General features: G+C 44.7%; 2 protein-coding genes across 10 annotated transcripts in view; one reads left to right on the top strand and one right to left on the bottom strand.

Moving 5' to 3' along the window:
* ADD1 (adducin 1) overlaps positions 1-2,558 on the top strand; it is a 58,526-nt gene extending 55,968 nt beyond the window's left edge. For 5 of the 6 annotated variants that reach the window (XM_042871239.1, XM_042871236.1, XM_042871237.1 and 2 more), the window contains one exon: positions 149-2,558. In XM_042871239.1, the coding sequence (XP_042727173.1) occupies positions 149-501 (353 nt within the window). In that variant the 3' untranslated portion in view covers positions 502-2,558. The remainder of the gene's footprint in view (positions 1-148) is intronic. The other variant, XM_042871240.1, reaches the window with a different exon arrangement.
* MFSD10 (major facilitator superfamily domain containing 10) lies at positions 2,279-27,962 on the bottom strand. 4 transcript variants are annotated; one of them, XM_042871251.1, is made up of 13 exons: positions 27,861-27,962; positions 24,722-24,911; positions 22,506-22,602; positions 18,992-19,095; positions 17,896-18,054; positions 15,575-15,763; positions 11,049-11,157; positions 10,148-10,259; positions 8,700-8,808; positions 6,995-7,085; positions 5,514-5,561; positions 4,627-4,716; positions 2,279-3,810 (listed from the first exon to the last, which is right to left on the bottom strand). In XM_042871251.1, exons 2-13 carry the CDS (start codon positions 24,890-24,892, stop codon positions 3,608-3,610), a joined length of 1,482 nt encoding a protein of 493 aa, XP_042727185.1. In that variant the 5' UTR covers positions 24,893-24,911; positions 27,861-27,962; the 3' UTR covers positions 2,279-3,607. The 4 variants fall into 4 exon arrangements, with proteins under 4 accessions (XP_042727185.1, XP_042727186.1, XP_042727188.1 ...); XM_042871252.1 differs by having other exon boundaries at positions 24,722-24,931; positions 27,861-27,956; XM_042871253.1 differs by having other exon boundaries at positions 3,697-3,899.

Genomic DNA, 27,962 nt, shown 5'->3' with positions numbered 1-27,962 from the left:
AAAGAAGACAGACCTGTTACAAAGGCTTTCGTGCAAAGTAAATATTTTAGTTTATTATTTTATAGAGAGCACATACCATCACTTGCTGGGCTTTCTCTATCCCAGGGACACGGTGAGCTAACTGTGCTGTTCTCTGTCCGTCCATTAGAGACACAGCAGGACCAGACCTACAGAGATGACAGTGATGCTGCAACTTTGAAGCAAACCCTCCCAGATCTCACCCCTGATGAGCCTTCAGAAGCACTCAGCTTCCCTCCCTTAGGAAAGGAGGAAGGGAGATGCGATGAAGACGTGTCCAAAAGCCAAACAGAATCACCTGCGGCAGCAGATAAGGAACCCCAGCCTCAGCCTGCTGAAGAACCAGCGACTCCAACAGCTGAGGAGGGGACGGCAGCTGATGCAGGTAGTGATGAATCTCCAGGAAAGTCCCCATCGAAAAAGAAAAAGAAGTTTCGCACTCCTTCCTTCCTGAAGAAGAGCAAAAAGAAGAGTGACTCCTAAAGGCCAAACACTGCAGAAACACTGTCATATTTTAAAATTCATTAACCACTAGAATGTACCAGATTGTACTGAGTGTTTTGTCTTATTATGTACATGAATGCAACAAGTAATCCAACTAGCCCCTCAAGTTATGGCTTGATCGTTTAAGGTTATAACCAGAAATTAACATCCAAAAAGGTGCTAATCCTGTGTTTTCAGCAGCTACCACCGATCTGATCCCTAATTTCTAAGCAAATATAAATGACTTCCATGTAGAGGCATTGAATCACTGTTTATACCTTAAAGCCTACACCGCTTTACGGAAGGATAAAACCAAGCTTTTGCCATTAAGAGTGCAACACAAATTGCTTACCATGAGCAGCGTTCTGTTTCAAAATTCTGCTCCAAGTCATAAGTAAATTTCTTCTTAACTGGTGACTTCTAGCAAGGATGCTTTTGCAGTGGTGTTTTCAGGGGATGTGCTCTCGAACTGACATGTAAGCTTGCAATCTTGTGATTACTGATCAGGTAGCAGTAAAGCTTTGTGACCATCCATTCCTTCCTCACTCTTTCCCCACTTCTGACTACAGTAACAAAATGGAAGTGTTTCTCACTTACACCTGGCGCTTGAAGCCATCCTTGTGTAGGACTGAAGTAACTGCGCCATGTGTGTTGATGGAGCCCTCTGTCCAGGGATTGCAGCTTGAGGGAAATCAGTCCTCGGCTCCCTGAGAATCTGTCAGATGGTGATTTGGCTGTTGGGTGCAGTGAAAAGATCAGTCTGCGGTGATGCGAAGCCCAGACGGCTGCATTTTAGGCCTTAGCACAGATTTGTTCCACCTGTTCAAAAATACCCTGGGTGCAGGTGCAGACCTGCTGCACAGAAACCCCATCTGCAGCATTTTGCAACTATTTCTTCCTGTGATAAAAATGTAAATGTGTTACACTGAGCATTGAACCTTGTTTCGATATTATTTTCACTTACAAAGAACCTCACAACTGGTATTTCTTTATTTTGTTGTTCTTGTTGCCAGCAGTAAAGGACAGGAATTCCAGCTAACCTTCTTAAGGATGTATTTTCACAGATGTTTGCTATAAATGTTTGTTTAGTACGTAGCATGGTGAAGAAACTCACTTTCACTACTGAATTAACTCTTCTCCAGTTACTGCCATGCTCTATCACTAATAGGGTAAGTAGTCTCAAGATGAGAGGTGAGGCTTGCAGGAATCCCCCAGGCGCTGTCACTGCCCCAGCCCCAAGCAGGGAAGGTCGCTCCTCGCCTCCCAGTGGCAGCATTCCTGGTTTTAAAGCAGAAACGTTGAGAACTCCTGCGTGGGAGAAGGCAGCGCTTTGGCTCGCAGCGTGCAGCAAACAGGGTGGGTGTTCACTGCAGGACGACGTCGATAGGAAGAATAGCAGAGAACTTAATGCCTTACAATTCACGTAGTAGAAAGCATCGCAGAAGAGATGGGTTCAGCAGCTGGGGGTTAGAAAGGCCTACATTAGGCCTGGGGCGTCGGTACCTTGGGTTGGCTTCAGGCAGCGAAGGGAAAACGGCAGAAATGGCAATCAGAGCTGTAAGGCTTCAGGTGAGCAAAGAGCTTTCCAAGTAGTCTTGAATGCTGTGAGGAATGGAGCTTTGCCTGTTTGGGGTACGGTGGGAACTGAAGCAGCAGTAACTCACTGTGCAGAGAGACCCCTAAACAGCAATGTTTAGTCAGGGCTGCATGGCACTAATGGCTTTCAGCTTGTACTTTAACCTTGTATGTCCTCTGTACACTAGGAAGCATACAATACTTATTTTGCTAAATTGTGTTTTATTGCAGGGTCGTAATTAAATTACTAATTGCTCTATGTTTCAGTTCAGTAATGGAGTCCCTCCATTTATCTTTGACCACATATGCAATGACTTTTAATTTCAAATTTTGTAGTTTGTTCTTTTAATTCTTTGTATTACAAATGAAACGTAGTCATGTATGGTATGGTTACACACTCTGGGGCAAATTAAAGTCCTGTATTTTTCTTTTTCTTGTATCAATTAAGTTCTACTCACAAATAAAACTCTTTAAAAAAAGCACATTCCTATTTGCTTTCAAAACTTCTGCTGTTCTACAGCTGTAAACCTGAACATTTAATTAATTAGCTCCATTTTCTGTTAGTCATTTATCATTGATTTAATGTATTCTTGGAAACAATACTTAAACTGGCTCCTGCAGGGCTTCCTTCCCAGGCATTCTACCTGAGCAGTTGGCAGGAACTGGTCCCTAAAAAGCCGAACCAGCTGAGCTCAAATAGAAGGTGGGTGTGGTGAGAAGGTGGAGGGGTCCTTCGTCTTCCCCTAAACCCCTTCCCTCCCCTGGCCTTCCAGCACAACCTCTGCTGAACCTGCCCCAGCCCTGCTGGAAGCACTGTTGGCTGCTGGAGGATTCTGGTCCCTGCTGTGGGCTCCTGGACTCCAGTTTTGCTGTGCCAAATCATAGTAGAAGTGTTGGGTTTGCACTGATTACTGACTGGATGAGTGCACAATGTAACAGTTTATTTGTAATGTAAACGAACAGTGGTTGGTCATCAAAAAACATGCAGTACCAGAAATATAAAACAGCTCAATTTAATTTTAAGTGCAGTAAAACCAATCCATTGAAGACCAAAGTACCAGTCAGGCTCAGGAAGCCTGGAGCGTGCTGCTTGCTCTTCTTTTTGGTTGTCAGGTTTTAAGGCAGTTGATACGGCTCTTACCAGCTCCACTGACAGATAACTTGTGCGGCTCTCATCACTGGCAGTGCAGCATCCCGTGTCTGTCAGACAGCTCCTGTACATTTGTTCTCTGCTAGCTGGAGGCAGAAGAATCCTCTTTGTGGAGGCTTTGGGCAGTGGGGTTCACCAGGCTTGTGCTGATGGCAAAGGAGATGCGCAGAGAGCAGCTCCTTATGGGCTGCAGTGTGGTGGCAGCAGCACTTGATGTCCAGCTGTCGTTTTGGGGCACGGTGTGCAGCAGCGCTGCCGTAAGGCCGGTCTCAGCTTGCCAAGCCTCGTCTGATGGTCTTCATATTTTTCTAAACTGCAGCATGTTTTGTTTTCTTTTTTTTGGTTTCATTTTCAAAACTGGCCAAGGCAGTTGTGAGGCTGTCAGCTGAAGTGTTTGTGGAGGCCATAAGAGATCTGCAGCCCGCTGTTACTGCATGTGGTCGTTGCACCTTGCTTTCCACAACATCCTCTTCTCCCAGTTTGGTCAGTGGACTCAGGTGGTGAGAATCGGGTGGTGGGGAGGTCCTTGGAAACTGGTGATAGCTCTGGTTTCTTCTTGCCTTTGCCTACTCCTCCTTTGTCTGCTGTTTGATAGAACCGAGTAAAATGAAGGGGATGAGGAAAAAAGCTCCACAGATGGTGAAGCAACTCTCTGCCCCTGCCAGCCAGTAAACTGAAAAGGAAACAGATTTTGTTATATTTAGCATAACTGTCCTTGCACGTACGTGAACAGCACTCAGAGCTGCTGATAAAATGGAGAACACAGGTGCCAGTACAGCCATGACCACTGAATCTTTAGTGCATGCTCTTGCTTGCACGTTATAAACAGGAGATGGCTAATAGTACTGCTGGCAATAGTTCTCCTCCAATACAAAACAACACGATAAAAAACACCTGTTTTAAATAGGGTGTTTTCATTTGGTATAGAAATAGGGGAAGTTCCTGTTCACTTACCCGCTTCAGTCACGGGGCAGCTCTAACTGTCCCTAGCACATGCTCCTCAGCTGCTCCTGGTCAGAGCTGTCTGCTGCTCCTGAGTGTCTCATGCTGTTGCTACTGATCTGCTCCAATGAGATGTGCATAGATCTAATGCTTGGAGTTGGAGGAAAGGGCACTACACGTGCTGTGCCCTGCAGTTGTTCTGCCATCTTAGCTTTGCCATAGTCTGAAGTTTGTCCCTTCCCTTCCAGAAGCTCACTGCCTGCACCGCAGGGCGGCTGTTTGTCCCCATGGTCAGGAAAGTGGCTCCGACCTCTCTCAGATTTAACTGAGCTCAGAGTTGAGGCTGGGACACGCTGCATGGAACAGGGGTTGTGGTTCCCCATTCCCTTCTTCCCCAGTCGGGCTGCAGGCACCTACAGTGCCATTGTGTGTTGGCTGGAGCACACAGCCCCACTCACCCGTGGCTGACAGGACAGGTCCCAGCGCCCTCGCAAGGGCCCCCAGGCTCCTCAGGATCCCCATGACTCTTCCTTTTTGGCTGGCAGAACCTGGACAAGCAGAGAGCCATCAGTCAGCCTGGAGCTTTGATTTGCTTGGGGCAAGGACAGCGTAAAGGGCAGGGTACTGCTCTAGCTCTTTTGGACTTATTTCCCACATGCTGTTGTTCTTCCTTTCATTTCACACTTACTGCCTGAGCCGTGCTTTTCATTCTCACCTAAGGTAAACATTCATTAAAACAAAACATCAGGACTTGTCAAGCGTGCTTGTCCACGGCCACCTTGTGACTCCCTGCTCACAAAAAATACCCCAGAAACCAAACAGACCAAAAAAACCAAGCCCACACTCCAAAACCAACAAAAAGCTTTACTCTATCTAGAAAAGCTACATTTGCTTCTCTAGATTTCAGAGCAGTTCTGGAATTGCTGAGGCAGTGCAGGTATAGGAAATCCCATCACCTTACTTTTCCCCTCAGCCAGCACTGCAGTGTGGCAACCTTGCTTATGAACCAAAGCTGAAGAAAGCTGTCTTCTACAGCTGCCAACACAGCTACGTCTGCTTTGTGAGGTAACGAAGCAACCACTACCACACATCCCCATCTTCTCTGAGGAATGAAGAAGGAATGAAGGAGGAATGATCTCCCTCTTCGTAACTGCAGCTGGGAGGAGGGGGACACTTCAGCCAAGCTGCCTGAGTCACTCGGCCAGCGTTTTTGTACCAGAGGTGTAACAAGGACCCGAGTTCCTGCTGCTGCATCTCAAAACTTGAGGTCAGTTCCTCATTTGAGCCCATTGTGCAGAAAGTTGAATTAAGTGACTGAGGGCTGCCCCCCAGAACGAGCACTCACCGTAGCCTGAAACCACTGCAGACAAACACGGGATAACAATGGCAGCAGCTGGAAAAATCCACAAAACAGACTGTCAGTGAACAGCAGAGTTCAGTTACCAGCAGCAGTGACAAACATGTGGTGCAAACTCGTTACTACTGCAGAGAAAAATGCTGAGCTCTGAGGCATTGTACCAACAATGAATCATAAGGTTTAATCCCGTTCAGTAATGAAAACACCCCCTCAAAGCCAACCTGCAGGAAGAGCCCAGAGCCAGGAACGCTCTGCGCAGGTGTTTCCCATTAGTGCTCCATTCCAGGAGCCCCTGGGAAAGGGGCGGCCAGGTCAGAGCAGCTAACTGGGACGATTCCAATTCGCTGCAGACCTTTCGGGGCAGCAGGGAGAAGGAATCTCTCACGTTTCCAATAGACTGTGAGGTGCCTGTAAGCAGAACGGCCCTGCGCCGTGCTTAAGGCTTCAGTCATGGATGAGAGCCGCAGCCACCTTCTGCCTTGGGTGGAAATAAGAGTTAAGTCCAACTCGAAGAGGTTACAACATTTTAACAAAAGCCAAGAGCTGTGCGGCCAGCACTGCCCTCTTACTGAAACAGGGACCTTCTCTGCCAAGAGGGAAATGCTTTCAGCATACAAAGCTGAATCGTTTCTGGGAAGGAAAGGACAACTGGAGAGCAGAAGGATAAACGTGTTGCTGTAACTCCTGGGGCAGGGGAGGGAGAGAGGGGAAGAAGAGGCTCTTTCTGGATGGCTGAGCTGGCATGCTGCACCCAGGTGCGTAGCTTGGAGGACCAGGCTTTTAACATAGAAGCACAGTCACACAGAATGAATACCAGCTCTCACTGAGGCTGTCAAAATCAAGGTGAGCTGTAGAAAAGATCTAGATCTTGAAGCCTGTCCAACACACAGCTGCTCCTACACAAGTAAGGCACTAAGGAGATGCATTCTGTGATTGTTTACTCTTAAATCAAGCTGTATTGTGCAGAAGATGAGTCTGTCTTCCTCTTTCATAATTAGTCTTATTTGAAGCTGCTTAGCAATAGTTGCCAGTACTGGGAATATCTCATGTCTCTCTTTTTTATTCTTTTTTTTCCCAGATACGCACTTCAGCAATGCTCCATCACAGATAAACCCAAATGATTTGTAGCTGTTTCCCTGAATAATGGAAAACATAAAGAAATGCTCTGTCGGTGCTTTTCCTGAGATGAGCATTCAGTGAATATTTTTCTTCTAAGATCTGCTGAAAGAGAAGGAAAAAAAACCTCAAGAGCCCCACAGTGAGATGGGACAGCAGGAGCACTGGGGATGCGTTCAGCCGTCACCATGGCAACTTCCTTGGATACAAACAGCATCAGAAAACAACAGACACTATTCCTTCTAGATTTAATAAACAGAAACATCAGCTTCTGATACATAGGTTGAAATAAGACATGCAGCTTTTTTTTTTTAATGTGCAGAAAAAATTCCTTGTGCTTTTGAATAGCTCACCAAACGAGTACAGCAACAGTCCAGCGCTCAGCAGGGTCACATTTGCAGCCCATCCAATTAACAGGAATGCTGGAATCAACAACAAAATGGCCTGCAGAATGGAGGAGTCACAGCGTTACATGTAAGCCATCCTTGTCACAGCCTAACCCCAGCTGTGCTGCCACGTCTCTTCTGCTGATGCCCTACACTTCGACCAGAAGCAGAAAGCCCTTTCTTCCTGAATGGACATTTTAAATTTAGCTGGATGGCCACACAGTTCACCTCTCAGTTCTCTCCCTATCACACTGCAGACAATCCATGTGCTGAAGTCACCCCTTCAGGCAGGCTATAGTTACAGCCCATGACTGATTTTCTGCAATTGAAAAAAATCGGATCGGGCACTTCTTTCACGTGATTTACTTTTTCCCCCCTCCTCATGCTGAGTTGAACAGTCCAGAAATCTCACTTTAACTCTTTACCTCCTGAGCTAAACCAAGACATGAAGAAGCTTGCAAGCAATAGGACTACAGCTCCTCAGTTTTTTCTCAGCAGAGCTGGCTGACTCGAAGGATCACATCCTGCCCTTGAGCTTTTGGAGTCCGTACTTATGGAGCCAAGAAGAAAAAATGAGGGGAATGGCATTTGAAATGGATTTGCTACAGGAGAAACCAACATCATTTCTCTCTTCCAAGAAACAACTCCAGTTCCCCTGCCTCATATACGTAACTGATCTGTTTTTTTTCCTATGAGAGCTAAAGGCTGCTGCACGTGTCACAACTGAATGTTGTAATTCCACTCTCGCTGAATGTCTTGTTTTGATAACTCAGTTTTAAAGCCTCTGGCTTACTGCTGTGCCAAGAGAAGACGCATAAGCCATACAGTACAGGCTCGTAAAGGAATCACCAGAATTACTACAGCAAAAGGAGGAGCTCCCATACGAGCTGCTCAAGCCACATGCACCTGCAGGATGAGCATCCAGGGGCCAGCAGGTCCTGCACAGTGCACATGTGTTCACAAACAGCCATTGGCCAGCTGAGCTAACTGATCTCAGCAAGGTACCCACACCCCTCTGTGCAGGGAAGAGGAAGGAAGGAGTACTGAAATGAGCAGGGTGAGCCTCGGCTTGCATCAACTGCAGAACAGTGGCAGCAAACACAGCGGGGTGACAGAGAGCGTAGAGGAAGCGGATGCAGAGGAGAAAGTGGTGCTAGCAGGGCTGTGCCAGCTTTCTTTCACAGGGAAATGTTTCCTCTACGACACAACGGGCATATCCTATGTTTTGCCCGCCAGGGAGCAGGATGAGGGTGGTTTCATAAGCTGAAAGAGCTTTCAAGAAAAACCAGAAAGGCACGACAGATCAGCCATGAAGCTGCTTTAGTAGTTTCAGCATCTACACTGTAAGAGAAAACTTTGAAACAAAGCATAACCTTCGCAGCATTTCACTCAACTTGCACAGACACTGTTCACATTTCCTACTGCAGCTATCCACGAAGTTTCAGTCATAGCATAGCTGATATGCTAAGAAACACCTCTGAGATTCCCAAGTTCAGTTAGAGCAATAGCTGCTTATTATTCACATCTAGAAGTCATTTCAATGAAAACAGATTTCTTTTGATCAGACGAGCACAGCTATAGCCTCCAACCATCTCTCATCGCTCTTTAGACTGAAAATGGATGCATCAGATTTGTGAGTGAAAAGAAAGAAAATATTGACATATATATTTACCCTTTTTACGGCTCTGATTTCATTTCCTGGCTTTATTCGGCGAGCATAGCCTCCCTGGATCACAGCCATTGTTATTCCAATAAAGAAAAACATCTTGCCCTGCTGCATACTGGAAGGGAGGCAAAAACAGTTGACACAGTCATGCATACAGAATTCCACCCTGGGATTGGCAGGTGCAGTGCTGACCCTCTCCTGAAGGTGAGAGAGAAAATGCTTTTAGGTGTTCACACGGGCAGTGCACAGCTCTTACTACAGCTGATGTTAATTTCCATGGCTGGAAAACAGAAAGAAGGTAGCAGCTGAGATCTCATGTGGAGATGGGATGGCTGCCAGCAAGTACTGCAGTGCTCTCTTGGAGTACAACGATGGAGCTGATCTGTTACTAGGGTGGCACACAAAGAGCCAACCCTCACCCTGTGCCATGGCAGCCCCTGCTGTACGCACTGAGCTGTTGGCTTCTGAGCAGTGAGCACTTTGCTTTCTCACAACTGCTGTCACTGCTCACGTAGAGATCGACTGAGGATCAAGGCACAGGATGGGCACTGGCACAGTGCTGATCGTGGATCACTCTGGGAGGTGTGCATTAGCACTCCCTCCACCCTCAGGTCATTCTTCCAGTTTCACCTCTCTTAGCTACCTGACCACATGGATATTCACAGCTGAAAGTTCTCGCCTCTATAACAAGCTTGTCTGTCACACAGCCCGTACAGTCAGCATTAAGCTGTGTATCACACTGCGTGTCTATGCTGAAAGGACTGTGCAGATGCAGGCTTAGCATACTAGGAGACCTTTCCCTGTTGCACACACATTCGTTAAGCCACAAACTGTAATGAAAGACAGACATGGAGAGATGAAACAAAATCCTGAGAATTACTCAAACATGAGGACAAACATGAGGAATCAAGCTGTAAGATCAGGTTCCTGGCTGGAAATCGTCCTATGAGCTGGAAGGAAAAGTATTTCAAGCTGAGCTTCTTTTAGTGGATTCTGTTCTCTTTCTTCTCTAGTGTCTGACTAAAGGCAATCAAACACTATATGCAACACAGGACTCAGATGAGCAGCATAGGTCAATAGCTATCCCTTCATCCTTGGCCTTCTTGTGCTCTGATACTGAAGAACTCTTCTGGGGAGGAAGAGAAAAGCTTCTATGCATATCAATTAGTACATTCCCCCAGCTGTAGCTAATTCAGGAGCTTTAATTTAATCTTGTGTACTGACTTTCTTTTTAGGTCCTAGAAGTTATGAATTCAAAGAGTATTTCCTGTTGTGATAAATAGCATGCCTATTTTTTCTTAAATTCTTCCTGCAGAGCCCAAGTGGAACTGAACGCAGTGAGTGCTTTTAGCCTATTACTAACCTCAGTGTCTCACTTGAAAATAAAAGACTTTAAGATTTTGGAAAATATCTTAAATAAAATAAACAACATTTATCTCTTATGCATACTATACCTGCTGAACTGGAATCGCTGGTGAGTAAGAAAACTCAGCGTATACTCCAATCCAGAAAACAGGAAGAGGTACAGGAAGTAAGCCAGGCCCAAGATTTTGAGGTTCTGAAGATCTAAATAAAGAAAACACCCCCCAGAAAAAGTTATGGTGGTATTGTTCAGGCACTGCTTGGAAATATAACAGCAATAGTGGAGTAACGTTTAATAACTGTACAAGGAAAAGGATCTTCACTTTAAACATCCATTCGAGATATGCCACAAAATGGTTTCTGCACATTTCCTCCCCTCTTGTGAGGGCCAAAAAACCTGATCTCTCCCTGTGTCACAGTGCTCTCACTCACCCAGTCCGGTTCCTCTGCCTCACATTTGTGCTGCTATACATCCCCTGATTTATTTCTTCTTAACCAATATCTGCAAGCAGTCTAACACCTGAATGCTGCTTTCAAGACAAGATTGGCTAAAGCAGAGCCAATGTGCCAGGTGTACCTAACAAATGCTGATTTATTTTTCATGGTTTAAATAATTCAATGAATGGAAATGTCCAGCTTAAACCCACATCTCCATACCCTGAAATAAGAAAAATCTGGCTGAAATTTCCCGCTTTGCAGCTCAGACCAGTGTACCCAAATGCCCATTACTCACACCTCTGTCTTTTTAAAGCCCTTCACTTACTGCAGCCTACCCCAGCTAGCTCCTGCCTAAAGGACAAGGGAGCAGCAAGTCAGATGCCCTCAAAACACTGATCTCTAAAACCAGGCTGAGCACATAAATCAAGAGAGCGAGTTGTAGAACAGTTAACGAAGTGCTGCTTCCAAAACTGCATGACTAAAGTCTCTGAACAGAAACCATCTCCACATACAAAAAGTCATCCAATCCAACACAAACAGCCAGCTAATGCTTACTCTGATCTGAAGGGGCCTCCTTTCCTTGAGTGACTGCAGAGAACCGAAATAAAGCCAAAGGACTGAGCAGGTCAGCTGCTGCCTGAAACCTGGTTGTCACAGAGGAGACCTGGTCAAAGAAAGAAGTTTATTTCAAAAACTGATGCACTTACTGCCACAAGGAATTGACAGGAACATTCAAAAGTGCTTTGATATATAAATAAACTACCTGAAATGAAACAATGCAACTGCTATTGAAATGTGAGTGACATTCAGTAACATCCCAGACTTTCTGAATACAGAATGGTCTCCAGCACTATAACCAGAAGGCAAAGCACTGCTAGCAGCTTTCTCTGGAAAAAGAAAATAGCTTTTTCCCTGAGTTCCCTAAAAAGCAGCGTATGGGAAATGTTGATCACGGCCCAAACCTCTGATTGACCACCTGAGGCAAGCAGTGAGTCAGCCATGGGAGCACAGGTGAAGGCAATTCACCTGGGCTACCAGGAAGGGAGCCTGGCTGCACCTCTCTGAGACTCCATTTAAGGGCTGACTGCCAGCAAGGAAGGATCTCTTTCTGCAGATTGCTCCATGGGGAGTTTACTGTGAGCCCCCAACACTGGTGAGCATTTTCCATTTGTCTTTGATTATCCTTACAGTGTGATAATCTTACTAAGCCTAACTTTTCTGTATACTTAGTGACTATCTACTGCTTTATAACATTTCTGTGCTTATTGATCTTAAAGCAGAAACAGCTCATTCTCCACAGCCCAAAGGTGGCTTGATTTGGTGGCTTTTCTCATCATCCCTCCTGTCCAGTGAATGCATGTTGGGTAAATACTGGCACACCTGCCTGCAAGCTCATGGGAAGGTGAGGATTTGCAGCGTGCTACAGCTGTGAGAACAGCAGGTAGCAGTGCATCAAGTGACAGCCTGTGTGGGCACTGGTGGTTCTTTTAGCCAGCCAGTGACACCTCCTGGGGAAGCAACAGAAAATACCACTTTTAGAGAGTCATTCTTCAGAGATATTTCTAGTGAGATTCTGAACAGCAGTGCTGTGTGGTTTCTTACAGGACAAAACTTATTTTGTAGTACTGCTCAGCTCAACCTCATTTTGTACCCAGCAATGCTATTCCTGTGCCTCATCAACAATTCTGGAGATGCTTATTCTTTCATCTGTTGAGAATTTAATTTTTTGTTTATTTTTATTGTCAAATATGAAATATACATACGTAGAAAAAATACTCTGCAAATTCTTAAGGAAATATCTCCCTTTGAAATAGGAGAATTTAGGCTGTCACTTTGCATGACAGTCACAGGAAGAGAGACTCAAGAATCTCTAGTTGTCACAGCTGGCAGTGAACACCCCCAAAGCACTGCACTGGCTTTATGTGATGAGCTTCCTTCTCAGCCCAGCTGGGCAAGGCAGAAAACACTGCCCTTCAAAGGCTGAGACTAAAGGTCACATTATCAGGGGGACTTCACCTCAGTGCACAGCCTGAGGGCTTGCTCTGTAAGAAAGCTGTAAACAAATCAATCTTCAAAATGCTCTTAACTCTACCTCTGTCTTGTTTTGATGGACAGAGCTTGTGAGCATCCAGCAGCATAGCTCTGGAGCACAGCAGTCAGTTCAATACAGCAGGCTGGTATTATGTAAAGCCATAAAGCTGCTGATCCACATAAGGCAAACTGGGCTATTTATTTCCCATCCACTGTGTGTACTGCAGAGGGTAGACACTTCCAAGAAGAAGTTTCCTCGTGCTTTTATGAGGTCTGTAAGAGGATTTCCTGAAGCTGGCTTGTCACAATCCTCAGTTCCTGCATTTGTTGGCACCACAGAGTTTGTAGTGTTGCATACAGAACCCAGTAGCAAGTAAGTCTCCTCAGGAATGTCTGCCAGTATTAAAAAACATCTGCACTTTGTATGTCTTTTAATGATTGGTCATGTCAGATACAAATATGGCTACTACAAAGTTGATTTTATCTCTGTAGAAATACACTTCTTCTATAATTCTCCTACCTTTGCCCTAAAGCAATAAGTTAGAAATGACTTCATCCACTGATAAATGAAAACTTTCTTACAACTGATGAAAGCATTCTGCTCCCCCAAGCAACAAAGCACACGCTGCCCACTGCTGTGACTGTTACGTGCTGTACAGTTTAGATTCTTTGCAGGTTCAAAATCTGCAGTGTCTTAACTTGTGATTAACCTCTATGCTCATAACTTCTTCATAACTTCTGAGCAATTCCAGAATTGCTCAGTTTTATTTCATGATCACCCAAAGCACCTCGAACAGCAGGCATTTCTCACAGTGTCTGCTGCTTTCTTCCATTGCAGAGGTATTAAGGACTGTGTCCTGAAGTAACAGTGGGTCCAGATGGGGAAGGCAGCCAGGGCCTTGCAGCCTTAACCTTTGACTCAGACACTGATTATCATGCATAGAAAAGAACCCTTATTTTATCTTGAATTTGCTAGTGATTCTGCATGGCCCTACATGTGGCTCTTACATGAGTAGCTGAACAGCAGAGAAAAAAGTAAGACCCTCCCTTTAGCAAGCCAGCAATGCTTGCAGCTAGCTTAGCTAAAAATAACACAAAAGCTCTGAAAGGGTCCAAGTTCTACTTGGCACGTTTCCATTCAACCCTTCTATCAAGCAAGTCACGGCAGCATCTCTTCCGGACACCTCATGTAAGCCTCTGGTCCCTTTTCACCTGAAAAACTTGAGGAATAGTGGGAAAAAGAGTAAGAAGGATAGCAAAAACTCTTTGGATGATGTTTCATGCTTTCTCACCCTGATCCGTCACCTTCCTGGTTTTACAAGTTAATTCCAACATGAATGAAAGGAAGATTTGCTCTTTTCTGGAGCCTCTTGGACTCAAAGGTCCTTGTGGGTTCCTTCCAGCTTGGGGTGTTCTATTATTCCTCTATAAAAAGAGGACTGAGAAGAACACAAATATCATGAGAACACAGAATAAGTCAAGGAAACAGATGTGTGATCACTGATGCAACTTCCTACCGGTTGTCATTACCACTTCCCCCTTTTTAGAGCCATGTCATTCCAGTGCACTCCATTCTGACACTCTAGTAACACCTGCCCCACCACTGTCCAGACAAGTGCCAGAAGGCAGACAACACGCCTGCCTTTTCCTTGCCATGCAGAGTGTAAGAAAACTGCTCCTCTTGCACTCCAGGTGGGAGGACAAATCATGGTCAGCTTAGCAATTAAACACCTTGCATTTAGCATGACTGGGATTTGGCCACCTGATCCCAGAGGGAACTGTTAATCCTCCTCTTTTAATACTTGCTGCTGCATGAAGGCACAGTCCAAAGTGCAGGAAGAGAGTATTCATTTTCTTATCATGGCTCAGTCATGTTGACTAACACAGATAGCTTACCAGTAGAACTCTCAAGAGGATAATGAAATGGGAAGAGAAGTGGTCAACAACCACGTGGTGAGGCCCCATGGCTATTTCTCTCTTCAGCTAAGATGGAATTGTTACAGAACGTGACTCCACAGCACTTCCTTACAATAAATATGTTGCCATCAGCTCAGAATGTACAGCTCAAACCAACAGCAGGATTTTATTTGGAATGCTTAGAAACAGCCAAATAGGAAAGGGGAACAGATGACACATGGAAGAGCTCTAAAAACATTAATTAATTAATGAATTTCAGAAGTTGCAGTGCTTTGGAAGGTACGCAAGCAAACAACTTCACATCAGACACACCCTGCTGGCAAACAATCAGGGAAGGTCTGAAGTTTTGCCTGGGCAGGAGCATTGCAGACAAGGTTTGTGAACAGCACTTAGTAACAACAAATTCCTTTGGCCATCGAGAGACCACGCATGATTCAGTGGGTGAGTGCTGCTTAGAAACAAGGCATGACAGGAAAGAATCGATCCAGCTGAAGACCTCAAATCAAGTGTTTCACTCAGATACCAAGGGCTGAATTCAGTCTCTCCCACACCAAAGGAGAATGTTCCAAGAGACTTTGTATCAGAGACAGAGCTTGGATAGCACCCAGTCACACGATATGAAACCATAATGCTAACAAGTGTTCAGCTCCACAAATGCAAAAAGTCACTGCATGTTAGCATATGTAGATATTTTATCTGTGGAAGACAGAACAGCTCAGAAATAAGAGTCACTGCTACTTCAGAGCTCAAAATTACCAAGCACAGACAAGACAACAGTTTTAAAAAATTCTAATATATACTGGGTATCTGGAAGAAGATCCACAGACTCTGATGCGTGCACTGTTATGATTGGCTGAAATTCTTCTCCAGGGAACCATTCCAATCATAGTTTAAAAATTATTCTCTCCCTCCCAGGTTCCCATTAGCTTTTGACCACAGCAATACCAGCAATTAATCATTCATGCTAATTACAAACATTTCTCATATTGCCCTGGGCTGGGAGGTGAGACCATCTTACAACCACTTTGATAATACTAAATGCTAGTCCCAGGAATTAGCTAAATTCCTGAGATGTTGGCTTAGCCCTTTCTTCACTACATCCAGTATCTCAGCAGTTCTCAAATCCTGCTTACCCGTTTTTCTTTGGGAAGTGTCTCTGGAAGCAGGAAGAAGATGAAAATCAAGTCAGCTGCAGCAAACGTGAGTGCTAATAGTGCTGAACGGAGGTAGAAGACTTCTCCTTTTTCTGTCTCCATGGCTAGATAAGCTCCAATCATGGGACCCAGGGTAAAACCAAGGGAGAAAGCAACACCAATCATTGCCTGCAAAGAGACAAACGGACACTGACACAGTTATAGACCCAGTTTGTTAAGTTAGCTCAGTTCTAAAACTAGACCTTTATTTGCCTTAAAGAAGTGTAAACATCAAATGTAACCACCTTGAGGATGTAAGGAATGCACAGCACTGAATGTGAAAAAGCTGTTATTTCCAAATATCCCATTTTATTTTCACCTTAGCAGCAAAGTGGCAGTGAGAAGCTGCAGTTTGATGAAAGGATATCTAGGGATACCATGCCTTATATGATTATGAGTGAAAGAAAGTTGAGAAAGGCAAGAATGACTCTCACCTCAGGAACTGCTCAGCCAGCAGATCCTTCAGCCACAGCATAAACTTTAGTAGTGTAAAACTGTTTGGACAAGGAAGGATAGCACCGTGGTAGGAAAACACAGTGATCACAGAATCATAGAATGGCCTGGGTTGAAAAGGACCACAATGACCATCCAGTTTCAACCCCCTGCTATGTGCAGGGTCACCAATCAGCAGACCAGGCTGCCCAGAGCCACATCCAGCCTGGCCTTGGATGCCTCCAGGGATGGGGTATCCACAGCCTCCTTGGGCAACCTGTTCCAGTGCATCACCAGCCTTTGTGTAAAAAACTTCCTCCTAATATCTAAACTAAACCTTCCTGTCTCAGTTTAAAACCATTCCCCTTGTCCCATCACTATCCACCCTCGTAAACAGCCGTTCCCCCTCCAGTACTGGAAGGCCACAATGAGGTCTCCCCAGAGACTTCACTTCCCCAAGCTAAACAAGCCCAGTTCCCTCAACCTTTCTTCATAGGAAAGGTGCTCCAGCCTTCTGATCATCTTAGTGGCCCTCCTCTGGACCTGCTCCAAGAGCTCCACAATGTCTATCACTTCTAAACTGATTTGGTAATTTTTGTATTTAGGAACATAGCAAACAATGAGAGGCTTCTCAGAACTACCTGGGTGTAATAGAACAGTGCAGAATGTGCCTCACTTTTTTTAAGAGATATGCTGAGACATATGCATTCACACATGCAGGACCTAAACTTGTGCCACCCCACGAGAGCATTTTCTTGCTTTTTTAGTCTATTTGACTTTACTTGTAGTACTAAACTAAAAGAGGTGAGATCATGCTCATGTGTCCTGTTCTGTTTCAGCCTCCTCAAGCAGCATCCTCTCAGGCAATGCTACAGCACAGTTTGGGAATAGCATCAGTCAGGACTCTTTCCAAAAAGCAGCATGAACATGCCTACTCTGCTTTGAAAAAGAAGAGAAGAAATAGTTTAGCCATATGGATGTCAGCCATGCTGTACTAAACTACTTGCTCTCGAGCCCTAAAAATAAGATGTGACCCATTTTATTTACTGGTGCTGTATGCCTGTCCTTCCCCATAAATGTATTTTTGTTCCCCAGGATTATAATAAATAGTTTGGAAAATTCATTAGCTATCACTGTGAAATCCCCTCCCAAGGAGCAGCTGTGCAACACAGTGATTTATAGAGCTGTTAATAGAGGTTTGGGGCCCTGAGGCTTTTATAAAATAAAAGATCTAACTAGCAATCCACAGCCAAAGTTCAGCCTGTAGGGTGTTTCCATCTGGTCTGCTGCTGTTTAGAAGAGGAAAGGGCAGCTGTTCGTAACACTTGCTGCTCAGTCAGCCAAACACCACATCCACCACCCGCTGAGCCCAGATCCTAAAGTCAGTGCATCATCCAGTGAAGGCAGGAGGCATACTGGGCAGCGCTGCTGCACTTCCACAGATTAGAAAGCTTAGAAAAATGGGCTGTCCTGTAACTGGGCTCCTGTTACCAAAATTGGGCCATTCTGAGATGAAGGATCTTTTATTTTCTCAGCTGTTACAATTGGGATTAAAGTTATCAACAGGAGTAATAGATTTAACACTTAGGCCTGTAGTTGTTTCCACATCTAGGACACCTGCATTTCACTTGTAGGTGAAAGTCATAGACACATAAAGGCTGAGGGCTCACCAGCAAAGTGACCTGGTATGTTTTCAAAAGCAACATAATATTAAAGTCATGTTTTCACTTGATCAATGAACACACATCTGAGGAAGACATCCTGAGCACCTGAAATCAATTAAAAGTGAACCAATAAAGCCAAGTATATATTTCACATGTGTTACTCACCATGCCCTTGCTCCGTGCTTTTGGAGAGCCCAAGTCAGCAATTATAGCTGTGCAGAGGCTGACATTCCCTTTGCTTATTCCACCTATCATTCTGGACAGAAGAAAAACGCCAAAAGACCGAGATGCAGCCCATAGTGCATAAGATGTTATCAAACCCATCTGCAAGTAAGAAAGGGTTTCTTACAAAGGGCAGGAAAATGTATCTTATTTCTGCACATTTTGCTGCTCAACATTTGTTTTGTTTGTTTTCCTGACTTTCAACAGCTGCTCCAAAAACTATACAACAGACACACATGAATATACTGATACAGGGCAATGTCCTGGAGAGCAATACAAAAGAGTAGAAACAAAGCCACAAAATCTCCATATAATTGTGATACTACCAATAGAATAAGAAGATCAAGGAAAACTAAAGGGAGCTAAATCAGTCCAGGCATAAGACCACTTTAGTACATGCTGTTCCATTTGTTCCCAAGAGAATTTTGAGTTCAAAATAAGAGTTCTAGCCACTAAATTTCATAATCAATCATAAACACATATATTTCTTTAGTTCAGTCTCCACAGCCCTACAGGACAGCTGGCTTTGGATATCACTCATTGCCAAGTTCCACCATGTATGTATGTACATGCTTCTGTAACTAGAGCGCTGTACTTTGACTAGCAAGAGAGAAAACTTCTTGAAGAATGATCATTTCCATAAGAAAAGTAATATAGGACTGCCTAACCAACAAACCCCAGGCTCTCTGAAACAGGTCATGAAGTGATCAGCCCTCAGGCACTTGGGGAATTCAATATACAGGGATTACGTCTCACATTTGCGAACTGTACACCTGAAGTCAGATTCTCATATACAAAGGTAAGGAATTTTGGAAAATCCCAGAAACTGGTATTTTGGTGCCTTTTATGTACAATTATGGATCTGGGAACTTCAGTTTAAGCAATCTGTTTTGGAAGTGTAACCAAGTGACTTGGCAGGTAGTCGACAACCACCAGATCTAGAAGACTGAAGCTCCCATCTTCTGTGCTAGCCACAGGATCATAGTGCCTTCAACTGCACAGTGAAATCACATGACTAAAACCAGTGTGAGACACATACCGCTGTCATCAAGATGACCGGCCTTCTGCCCAAGCAGTCTGATACAGCTCCAGTGAGGGGAGAGGAGAAAAACTGCAGGATGGAAAACATTGAGCCAATCAGACCTACAAAAATAAATAAAAGATAAAAATGTATATCTTCAGATGTGCTGCCTTCATCTTCAGATACCAAGTCCAACTGTCCCAGACCTATGACTCCATTATGTCCATTAAAAGCACACAATGAAATGTAGAACAACATCTACAAAGAATAGCATACTCTCTGAAACCAAGTCACCCTCAGAACACTGATCTTCCATCGTTATTTCACTGAGGAGGCAAATCCACAGACAGACCAGAGTAATAAGGATAAGCTGGATGAGTCATTGGTTACTTCATGGGTGAGGAGTGGTTTGAAACTCACTGGTTATAATGGTACACAGATTTTCCAATGTTTTCCAAACTGACTTCATATATTTTCTGTTCCTAATGCAGAGATAATGCAGCCTTTAATAGTCATAATTCTTTTAAGAATTTTTTGATTGTTTGAACCTGATTCTGCCACTTATAATTAGCTTTCCTTCTTATCATGGAAAGAAAGACATAAGCACTGCTGTTAGTGAGACACACTAAGAGGTAGGAGTGATTCCAACAGACTCCAAGGGTCTTTTGAAATCTGCCTCCAGCTTCTGTGATCTTTAATTCCTCTTTTCTCTTGCCATCTCAAGCTTCACATACACATTAATTTGCACCACGCTCTCAACAAGCAGGCAAATAAATGCCTTGCTGTCACAATTTTTCCTCTGAAGAAAAAACTGGGTTACGCATCTCAGATCATCCTGTTATCAAAGCTAGAAAAGACTGAGGAGAGATGAGCAGTACTGTTCCCACAGAGCTTAAAGGAGGCAGAATATTGATACTGAATACCTCAGGGGGAGCAGTTCCTAACAGCTCAAAAGTCTAAAAGATTCTTATAGTTCCACACACTGGCAGTTTAAGTTAAGGAGAGAAGTTTCCTTAACTTAAGTTTAAGTTTAGGAGAGAAGCACCACAAATGCCCAGCCATGTCAAAGGAGCAAGCTGGGAGCTGGGGGTGACAACACTGGCAGTACCCTCGCTAGCCACACAGTGTGGACTGGGCAGAGCAGGGTTCCACAAGCAGAGTCTGTCTGGTGACATTCTGAGGCAAAACAAGTGGAAATAAGGCTGTACCTATGATACAGCTTAAGTGTGGGCCCAAGCCTGAGCTGAAATAAAGCTCCTGAGTCACTGTGCAGAAGGTGTAGGCGGCGGCTGGTCAAGGCAGTTAGAGTTTGGCAGCCAAGGCAAGAGTCCTGACATCAGCAAGGAAGGTTTCTGCCTTGAAGAGGTTGCAGTCTAAGCAATGCTGAAAGACAACAGAATATGCCCTGCAATGGGAGAAACAAGATAACCTTGCAAGTATCTTTCCAATTCTATGCTCCGTGCTCCACCAGGCAACAGGAAGATCGTGGTTGCCTCTGCTTAACATCAAAGTGTGATGAATCTTTCCACTATAACCATTTAAGGTGCAGTCAGAAAAGATGGGCTGAAAGAGCAGCTGACTACAACTAAGAAAGCCTATCCATCTTTCCCTGCTCCTGCAGCCTTGGTCAGCTCTCCAGTGAGCTAATTCAACTCAATCTGGCAGAGAGCTGATCTAGGATAAAGAAAAGGCTTCTTTTGATTTAGGAAATCAGATGGCTAAGAGGGGCTGTCAGCAAAGCCAGCAGAAGAGATGGAACCAAAAGTGGCACCCACTCTCACTGCCCGCAGCTGTCAGGTAATTAGTGGACATTCCCATCATGGCCCATTACAGCTCCTGAACGCTTTTCTCCTAAACAGATACTATCAAGAGGTAAAAGCTTCCTTTCCGAGACAAACATTTTATCTGTATGTTCCCAGTTACACGTTATATTTTCTTCAGTGAACAAAAAGGTCAGGTCAGGTGGACATCTCTGGAAAGAGAAGAGAGATTTCTCCTGCCCTGTGAAAGTCACTGAGCCAAACCCAGGGATACAGCACTCCCAGGAGTGCAGGACACAGCAAGGAAAATGAAAGGCAGCAAGTTGGACATGACTGTGAGCTCCAGCCCCTTGTTTGAACACAGCCTGAGATTGTGAAGAGGAGTGAGGAGGAGAAGGCCTGGAGCCAGGCCTCAGAGGAGACAGAAAACAGTTTCTGAGGGATTAAACTGTTTCCTACCATTCAAAGTCAGTAATTGGAATGAATGTAAGCACTGGGTTTCCTGCACTACCTCTGTAGGAGCTCACCCACCTTGGAGTGTTTTAGTGACAGCAAAGGATTTTGGACCATGCAAGTCAGCAGCCCTGCTGCATTTAATAGGACTAATAAGACCTAGAAGCAGTGCTGCACTGTAGCTGCCTAGGGGAGGTGGGACTTGAACTCACAGGCTTCCAGTTCTGGTGTTTCCTACTGACTGATTTCCAATCAGTTGAGAAAGGAGAGTAATTTCTGTGACTGTGCAGGGTCTAGCACAGCATGCTTCTAACTCTCAGCTAGCAGTCCAACAGTAAGGCCTGTATTTCTGAAGCAATCTGAAGAACAAATTAGGATAATTCAGGTTAAAAGGGACCTGAAAAAAAGTCAGCTCCAGTGGCTTATAGGATCAACTCTGAGGTCAGACTGAGTCATTCACGGGTTCATCCTGTCAGAGTTTGAAAACCTCTGAGGATGGAGACCACAACACCTTTCTGGGCAGTTCATTCCACTGACCATCATCGCTGTGAAAGTTTCTCCTTATTTCCAGCCCGAACATCTCTTCCTTCAGACCTATGCCTTGCTGCCTCTCCAGCTACCATGCACTTCAGTAAAGAGCCTCACAGCCTTCACGTCAACCCTTCCATTATTACTGTAAGGCTGCCAATAGTTCTAGGCTGCCTCAGCCTCTCCATCTTCACAGTCCTCTGCTGAACTCACTGCAGTTTATGGATGTCGTCTTTGTACTGAGGAGTAAGAACTGTACACAGTGCACATCATGCGTACTAACAAGTGCTGAGTGGAGGGAGCATTTCTCTCCCTCTGCTGGCTCTGCTCCTGCTCACACTGCCCAAGTGCTGTTGGTGCCCTTGCTGCTGGGCACACTGCAGGCTCAGCTTGCTGCTCACCTGGACCCTGAGGACCCTTCAGCAAGGCTGCTCCCTGCCAGTCAGTGCCCAGCCCACATCAACAACAGGGACTAGCCCTTCCTGAGGGCAGGACCTCACTTTGTCTTCACTGGATTTCATAAAGTTCTTCTTGGACCATTCCTCCTGCCTGTCTAGATGCCTCCAAATGACAGAGAAGTGCTGTCCAAATAATTCATCTTTGTTAGTTTTACAAAAACAAAATCATTTTTAGTCTACTGCAAGAGATGCAAGTATGCTACTTGTGATGACTTTTTTGTGCGTTTTTGTTTGTTTTTGGTCAATTTTTCATCATTCCTCACAACAACATTGAGGTAACTTGAAAGTACTGCAATTTTTTTTAACTTTTATTTTTATTTTTTAATTCCATACCTCCAAACAAGACACTGTTGTATTTCCTCTCTGGAGGCATTCCAACCATTGCTGCAAACCAGTCCACACCACGTTGCAATGACAAATAGAATCCATCCTGCAAAACAGATAGCTGGGAAATAGAAGCAGGAAGACTGTTTCTCTGCTTTATTTCCAAAGACAGCATCAGAGCTTAGTGAACTAGTCATGATGTTAAATGATTCCTCCTCTCCTTCTCCTCCCAGGGAAAATTTCCTGTTGTCATAGGCTAAAAATAGCTTAAACTGTGAATGCTAACATGGAACAGGTGACTGAGGATATGTCTTTGGGTGGGCAGATGTCTGGATTAGAATTTTTTAAACTATCGGTCCCACTGCTCATAAAATCTAGACTAAAAATGGCATGTTCCACATCCTTCAATTAATAAAGCAGCCCGAGAGACACTCTATCCCTCTACAGATAGAGTACAGATGATCTAGACTAGGAGAGCCAGGGGTGTTAGCTCCACAGAAATGAAGAGATGGAGCGAAAAAGAATGGTTGCTGAGATGAGGAGGAGGGCTTGAAAAGAGGGTCCTGGAAAAAAAGGTGAAAATCCTGGCTAGAAGAAATACTTTGGAAGCAGGGGAAGATCCCAGTGGTTACAGTTAGGGTTAGAGACAGAATAGGAGGAAAGACAAACCTACAGCTGCAGCTGGAGTGCGGCTGGAAAGGGACTGTGAGATAGAGGTGTGGGCTGCAAAAATAATTTTCCCCTGACAACTTCATCTTATGTGCTAACAAACACCTGACAGTGGAAGCCATGAGCAGCTGCACAGCATGAAACAATATGACTTTTTGCCCTTCATTCCTAGATAGTAGTCATCTCTCCTCTAAGAACAGATGTTGAAAATAGTGAATGTGATGCTGGGGGTGGGAGAAAGTAGAATCTCCTAAGAGGTGACCCAACAACCTCTCTGGGCAACCTGTACCAGCACTCCACCACCCACGAAGCACAGAAGTGCTTTCTGATGTATAGATAAAACCTCCTGTGTTCCTGTTTGTGCCCACTGCCTCTTGTCCTGGCACTGGGAACCACTGAATAAAGCTTACTCTATCCTCTTTGCACTCTCCCTTCAGGTACAGGTCTTTATAGACATTGATGAAATCCCCCGAGCTTCTTTTTCTCCAGGCTGAGCAGTCCCAGCTCTCAGCATTTCCTCATAGCAGAGGTGTGCCATTTCCTCCCGTGGTCATCTTGGAGGCTTCTGCTGGACTTTTTCTGCAAGTCCATGGCTCTTTTGTATTGGGGGAGTGCAGGGCTGGACACAGTACTCAGATGCAGCCTCAGCAACACTGAGTTGAGCAGAAGGATCATCTTTCTTCATCAGCAGTGCTTTGCCTAGAGCAGCTAAGAATACCATTAGCCTTCTTGGCAGCAAGGGCAAGGCGCTGTTCCATGCTCAACTCGGTGTCCACCAGAACTGCTTTCCAGATGGGTGTCCCCTGCATATCCTGGTGCCTGGGGCTGTTCCCCCCAGCTGCAGGCTTGGCACCTCTTGCTGAACTTCAGGAAGTTCTCGTCAGCCCAGCTCTCAGCCCATCCACTCCACCCAATCCAGTCCTCAGCTACTGCTGGTGAATGAATTACGAAAACCTCTCAGGGACTTCTTGCTGCTACCACTGCTCTCAGCAGCCAGATGATAAGGGATGGATTTTGCATACCATAATGTATGATTCGATTACAGAGCACATCATGCATTTAGGCATTAGTGTCTGGCTCTTTGTTTTGATAAACAAGCCTGGGGCAAACAAATTTATCAGCTAGATACAAGTGCATCTTATACTGCAGCCAGATCTTCTATATCCGTTTTCAGAACTAAACAGCACTCAAAAGCAACACACATTATGCTACATGAAAGCATTCATCTTTTAGATGAGACGAAGATCACTGCAACAATCAAACGAATAGGAAGAGCCAGGACCAGTATAAAGTAATTACAAAGGACAGCCCCCAGGAAATAACTGAATTTTCCCTCAGAACAAATCTCTAATTTCAGTGAAATAGCAAGAAAGAGGAACCTTACCTCAGTTCACAAAAAAATAAAAAATCATCACTCCACGAACAGTTTAAATGTGCTGGATGTTGTTCTGCCTACAGCTATTTGGGTTGCCCTGAAACAAAGGAATTTTATTCTATCCTTCCCTAAATGTCTCATGCCTAACATTTTGAGCAGGCTGCCTTCCTCTATTGCTTACCTCAGTCTGGCTGTAATAATCAAGGATGGAAGGAAACAACGGCAAGATGAGAGCGAATCCCAACAAGTCGATGAGGAGTGCCAGGAAGACAATCGTAATAACACGACTGCAGTTCTGCTCTTGCTTGTCATCAGCGGAGCTGCTGCTGGCTTCTCTCTCTCTCAGAGCCATGTTCCCAAGTGCTCTGATCCTAAACAATTACATTTATATCTGGTTAACAGAAAGATAGAAAGCATTTTGCAGGCCTTTCATAACAGTATTTTACTGATTCATTCTTGCTTTTTATGGGTCTCATAATAATAAACATAAGTTATGGCTATATTAAACTGCCTGGTTTTCAAAGGGAACAGGACTTCATCTCTCTAGACTTAGTTCTTAGCTCTGTACCAAATTTACCCTCATGAAAACCAAGCAACAAAGGCAATAAGATTATGAACCCTCTTAGATTAACGTCCCAAATATAGCCTAGGACTAAGGAGCATTTAAAGTTTGTTAAGCTTTACCAAATGTTTTAAACACAGCATTGCTTTAAAACAGACAAGGTGCTCTCATTTTGATTATCTGCATTCAAGTAACTAATAGACTTTTTACACTTTCAGAGTACACTGTAAATGACTATGATAATATCACTTGAAAACAAAAAAAGAAAAAAAAAGAAGGTAAACTTCCAAACTACTGCAGGAATGCTGCCCTCGGGACAAATCCTTACAGCTGGACAGCAGCAGATACTTCAGAAACAAGCAGTTTTTGAAAACTTCTCTTCTTAATTTCTGCCTGACGGCCACTGACAGGATACGAATTGGGGCACCAAATGACTGAGGCAGCATTTCACCCTGTCAGAATTATCAGAACTATCAGAAGGAACTCTTTCTTTGAAAACATTCCAAAACAGTGTTAAAAGCCTAAACAAGGATGCAGACGTTCATTTAACAAATAAAAAAGTCAGTCCATATTCTGAAAAACTTCCACTTCAACAGACATCAAACACATGGAGCCATACAAAAAACCACGAAACTGTGAATTGCAGGTTTGTAAAACATTACAGTACATCTCAGTGATAAGACAGTGAAGCCCCATCTACTGCAAAAATCCCTGATTATTTGTTACATTAAAAGAGGAAAAAAGGAAACTATTAAATTCAGCTGAAAGTCCTTCAATACCAATAAACCCATTGGTTTTAATAAATCAGGACAGAAAACACTGAGCACATTTTTATACAAATCCTATCCTAGACAAGACACCGTATTCTACATACAAGTCAATGTGTATATAACATCCTGCTATACTAACTAAAGATCTAACACTTTGTTATGTTCAGTTATAAATATTTTCATGACATTTCCTTACTTGTGGATTCAATTTACCAGCACTGAAATGTTGTTAAAGTTCAAACACCATGAGGTAACCATGGAAGGGGGCCACATGCAATCTGTTTAAGTTAGCATAATACATTTAAATCTGCTAGTGAGCAGAGCAGTTTGGTTGTGTTCAAGACCATAGAGTTATAGAATATCCCAAGTTGGAAGGGACTTACAAGGATCATGGAGCCCACCTTCCGGCTCCACACAGGACCTCCCAAACCCAAACCCTATGTCAGAGTGGTGTCCAAACACTCCTTGAGCTCCAGCAGCTCAGGGCTGCACCCACTGCCCTGGGCAGCCTGTTCCATGCCCACCAACCTCAGTGCAGACCCTTTCCCTCACCCCCAGCTGCCCTCCCCTGACACAGCTCCATGCAGTTCCCTCAGCCCTGTTGCTGTCACACAGAGCAGAGCTCAGTGCTCCCCTCTGCTCCCTATGAGGAGCTGCAGCTGCCATCAGGCCTCCCCTCAGCTCCTCTGCTCTGGCCTGAACAAACCAAACAACTTCAGCTGCTCCTCACATGTCTTCCCCTCCAGACCGTTCACCATCTCTGTAGCTCCCCTTTGGAGACTCTCTAACAGTTCTATGTTCTTTTCATACTGTGGTATGCCAAACTGGACACAGTAAACTCCCAAATCTCCATCAGCAGGGTTGCCCTCCTGAGTCTCATCCCCCATTCAGTACGTAGAGCCATGGTTGTCTCTTCTCGGGGTCAGAATTTGGCACTTTAAACTTCACGCAATATCCTTTTATTTAAAATGATATGTCATCAACACTACAAATATTTAGTAGTACTTATTTATCCAAATGACTTAAGAATCTCTGGAACCCAAAGCAGCCATTTGTTTAGACATAATCCTTGGCTCTGCATCTGCCTAGCCAAGGGATGGGTTAACCATGGCAACGTCTATCTTATTTTTCCTAACAATTTGTGTGTTCATTCACAGAATTGAATCACCAAGCTGAACTTTACTGCAATGTTCTTTACATAGGGCGACATCCTTTACACGTAAATCACTGCCATTTCAGCTTGTGTGCAGCTTGAACCTGCTGATGCCAGCACTGACCTTTCAGGGAATGGAGTTTGGGCTACATGGCTGCTGTTTCCCTTATGCAACCTCCAAAGCACTCCATCTTTCTGCCTTTGTGCTCCACTGCTTTTGTTGTTCCAATCTCTCCATTTTTTACTTTATTTTATTTTATTTATTTATTTTTTTTTTTGCTAGGCAGGAAACCACAAAACATTTTATTAGGCCCCGGCATCCCGTCAGCAAAAACAAAGCACTTCACCTCGACCGTAACATTTGATCTTTGTGAGTCACGGTTTAATGCAGGAAGGAGATCTGCTCCTTGGATGTTCCACGTTCCTGATATCTCTACCACCTGATACTCCCTTACCAACCTTCTTGAAATCGCCCAGCTCTGCCTTTAACCCACCCGAGCCTTGGGGAGGCTCCTCTGAGTGTTTAACAAAGTCCTGGCTCAGGTTAAATGAGGAATTTTTTTAACCAGGGGAAGAAAAAAAAAAAAAAAAAAAAAAGTATATAAAAAAATTCCCAGAGCGGCACAAAAGCAGAGGAAACCCGAGCGGGGGAAGGGGCGGCCCTTCGGAGACGCGTCGTCCTCAGCGCGGACCCGCAGTCCCGGCCGCCGCCCGGGCAGAGCCGCAGTGCCCCGCAGCGCCGCCGGGAGCCGCAGTGCCGCCGAGGCGAGGCCGCCCTCCGTCTCTCTCTCCCTCCCACCCTCCGGCAGAGCCAGCCCCGCGCCAGGCCACCTACCGCTCCTCCGCCCGCCGAGAGCCGTCCCTAGGGATGCTGCGGGCGGCGGCTCCTCCCCGGCTCTCTTCGGCGCCCGGCGGCCTTCCTCTTCCGGCCGGGGAT

This window comes from Lagopus leucura, unplaced genomic scaffold (genome assembly GCF_019238085.1).
Source record: "Lagopus leucura isolate 7727_CA_CO unplaced genomic scaffold, USGS_WTPT01 Super-Scaffold_100004, whole genome shotgun sequence".
NCBI classification, from domain to species: Eukaryota; Metazoa; Chordata; class Aves; order Galliformes; family Phasianidae; genus Lagopus; species Lagopus leucura.
This window is presented reverse-complemented; position numbering and strand designations above follow the sequence as displayed.

Excerpts from the sequence above, each read along its gene's own strand:
- MFSD10 (XM_042871251.1), bottom strand. The coding sequence starts at position 24,892 with ATGGCTCTGAGAGAGAGAGAAGCCAGCAGCAGCTCCGCTGATGACAAG. Across the intron at positions 15,764-17,895 it reads AAGCACGGAGCAAGGGCATG|GCAATGATTGGTGTTGCTTT; the intron begins GTGAGTAACACA and ends GTCTCTTTGCAG. Across the intron at positions 5,562-6,994 it reads ACTGTTGCTGTACTCGTTTG|CTGCTGCCATTGTTATCCCG; the intron begins GTGAGCTATTCA and ends GGATTTTTCCAG.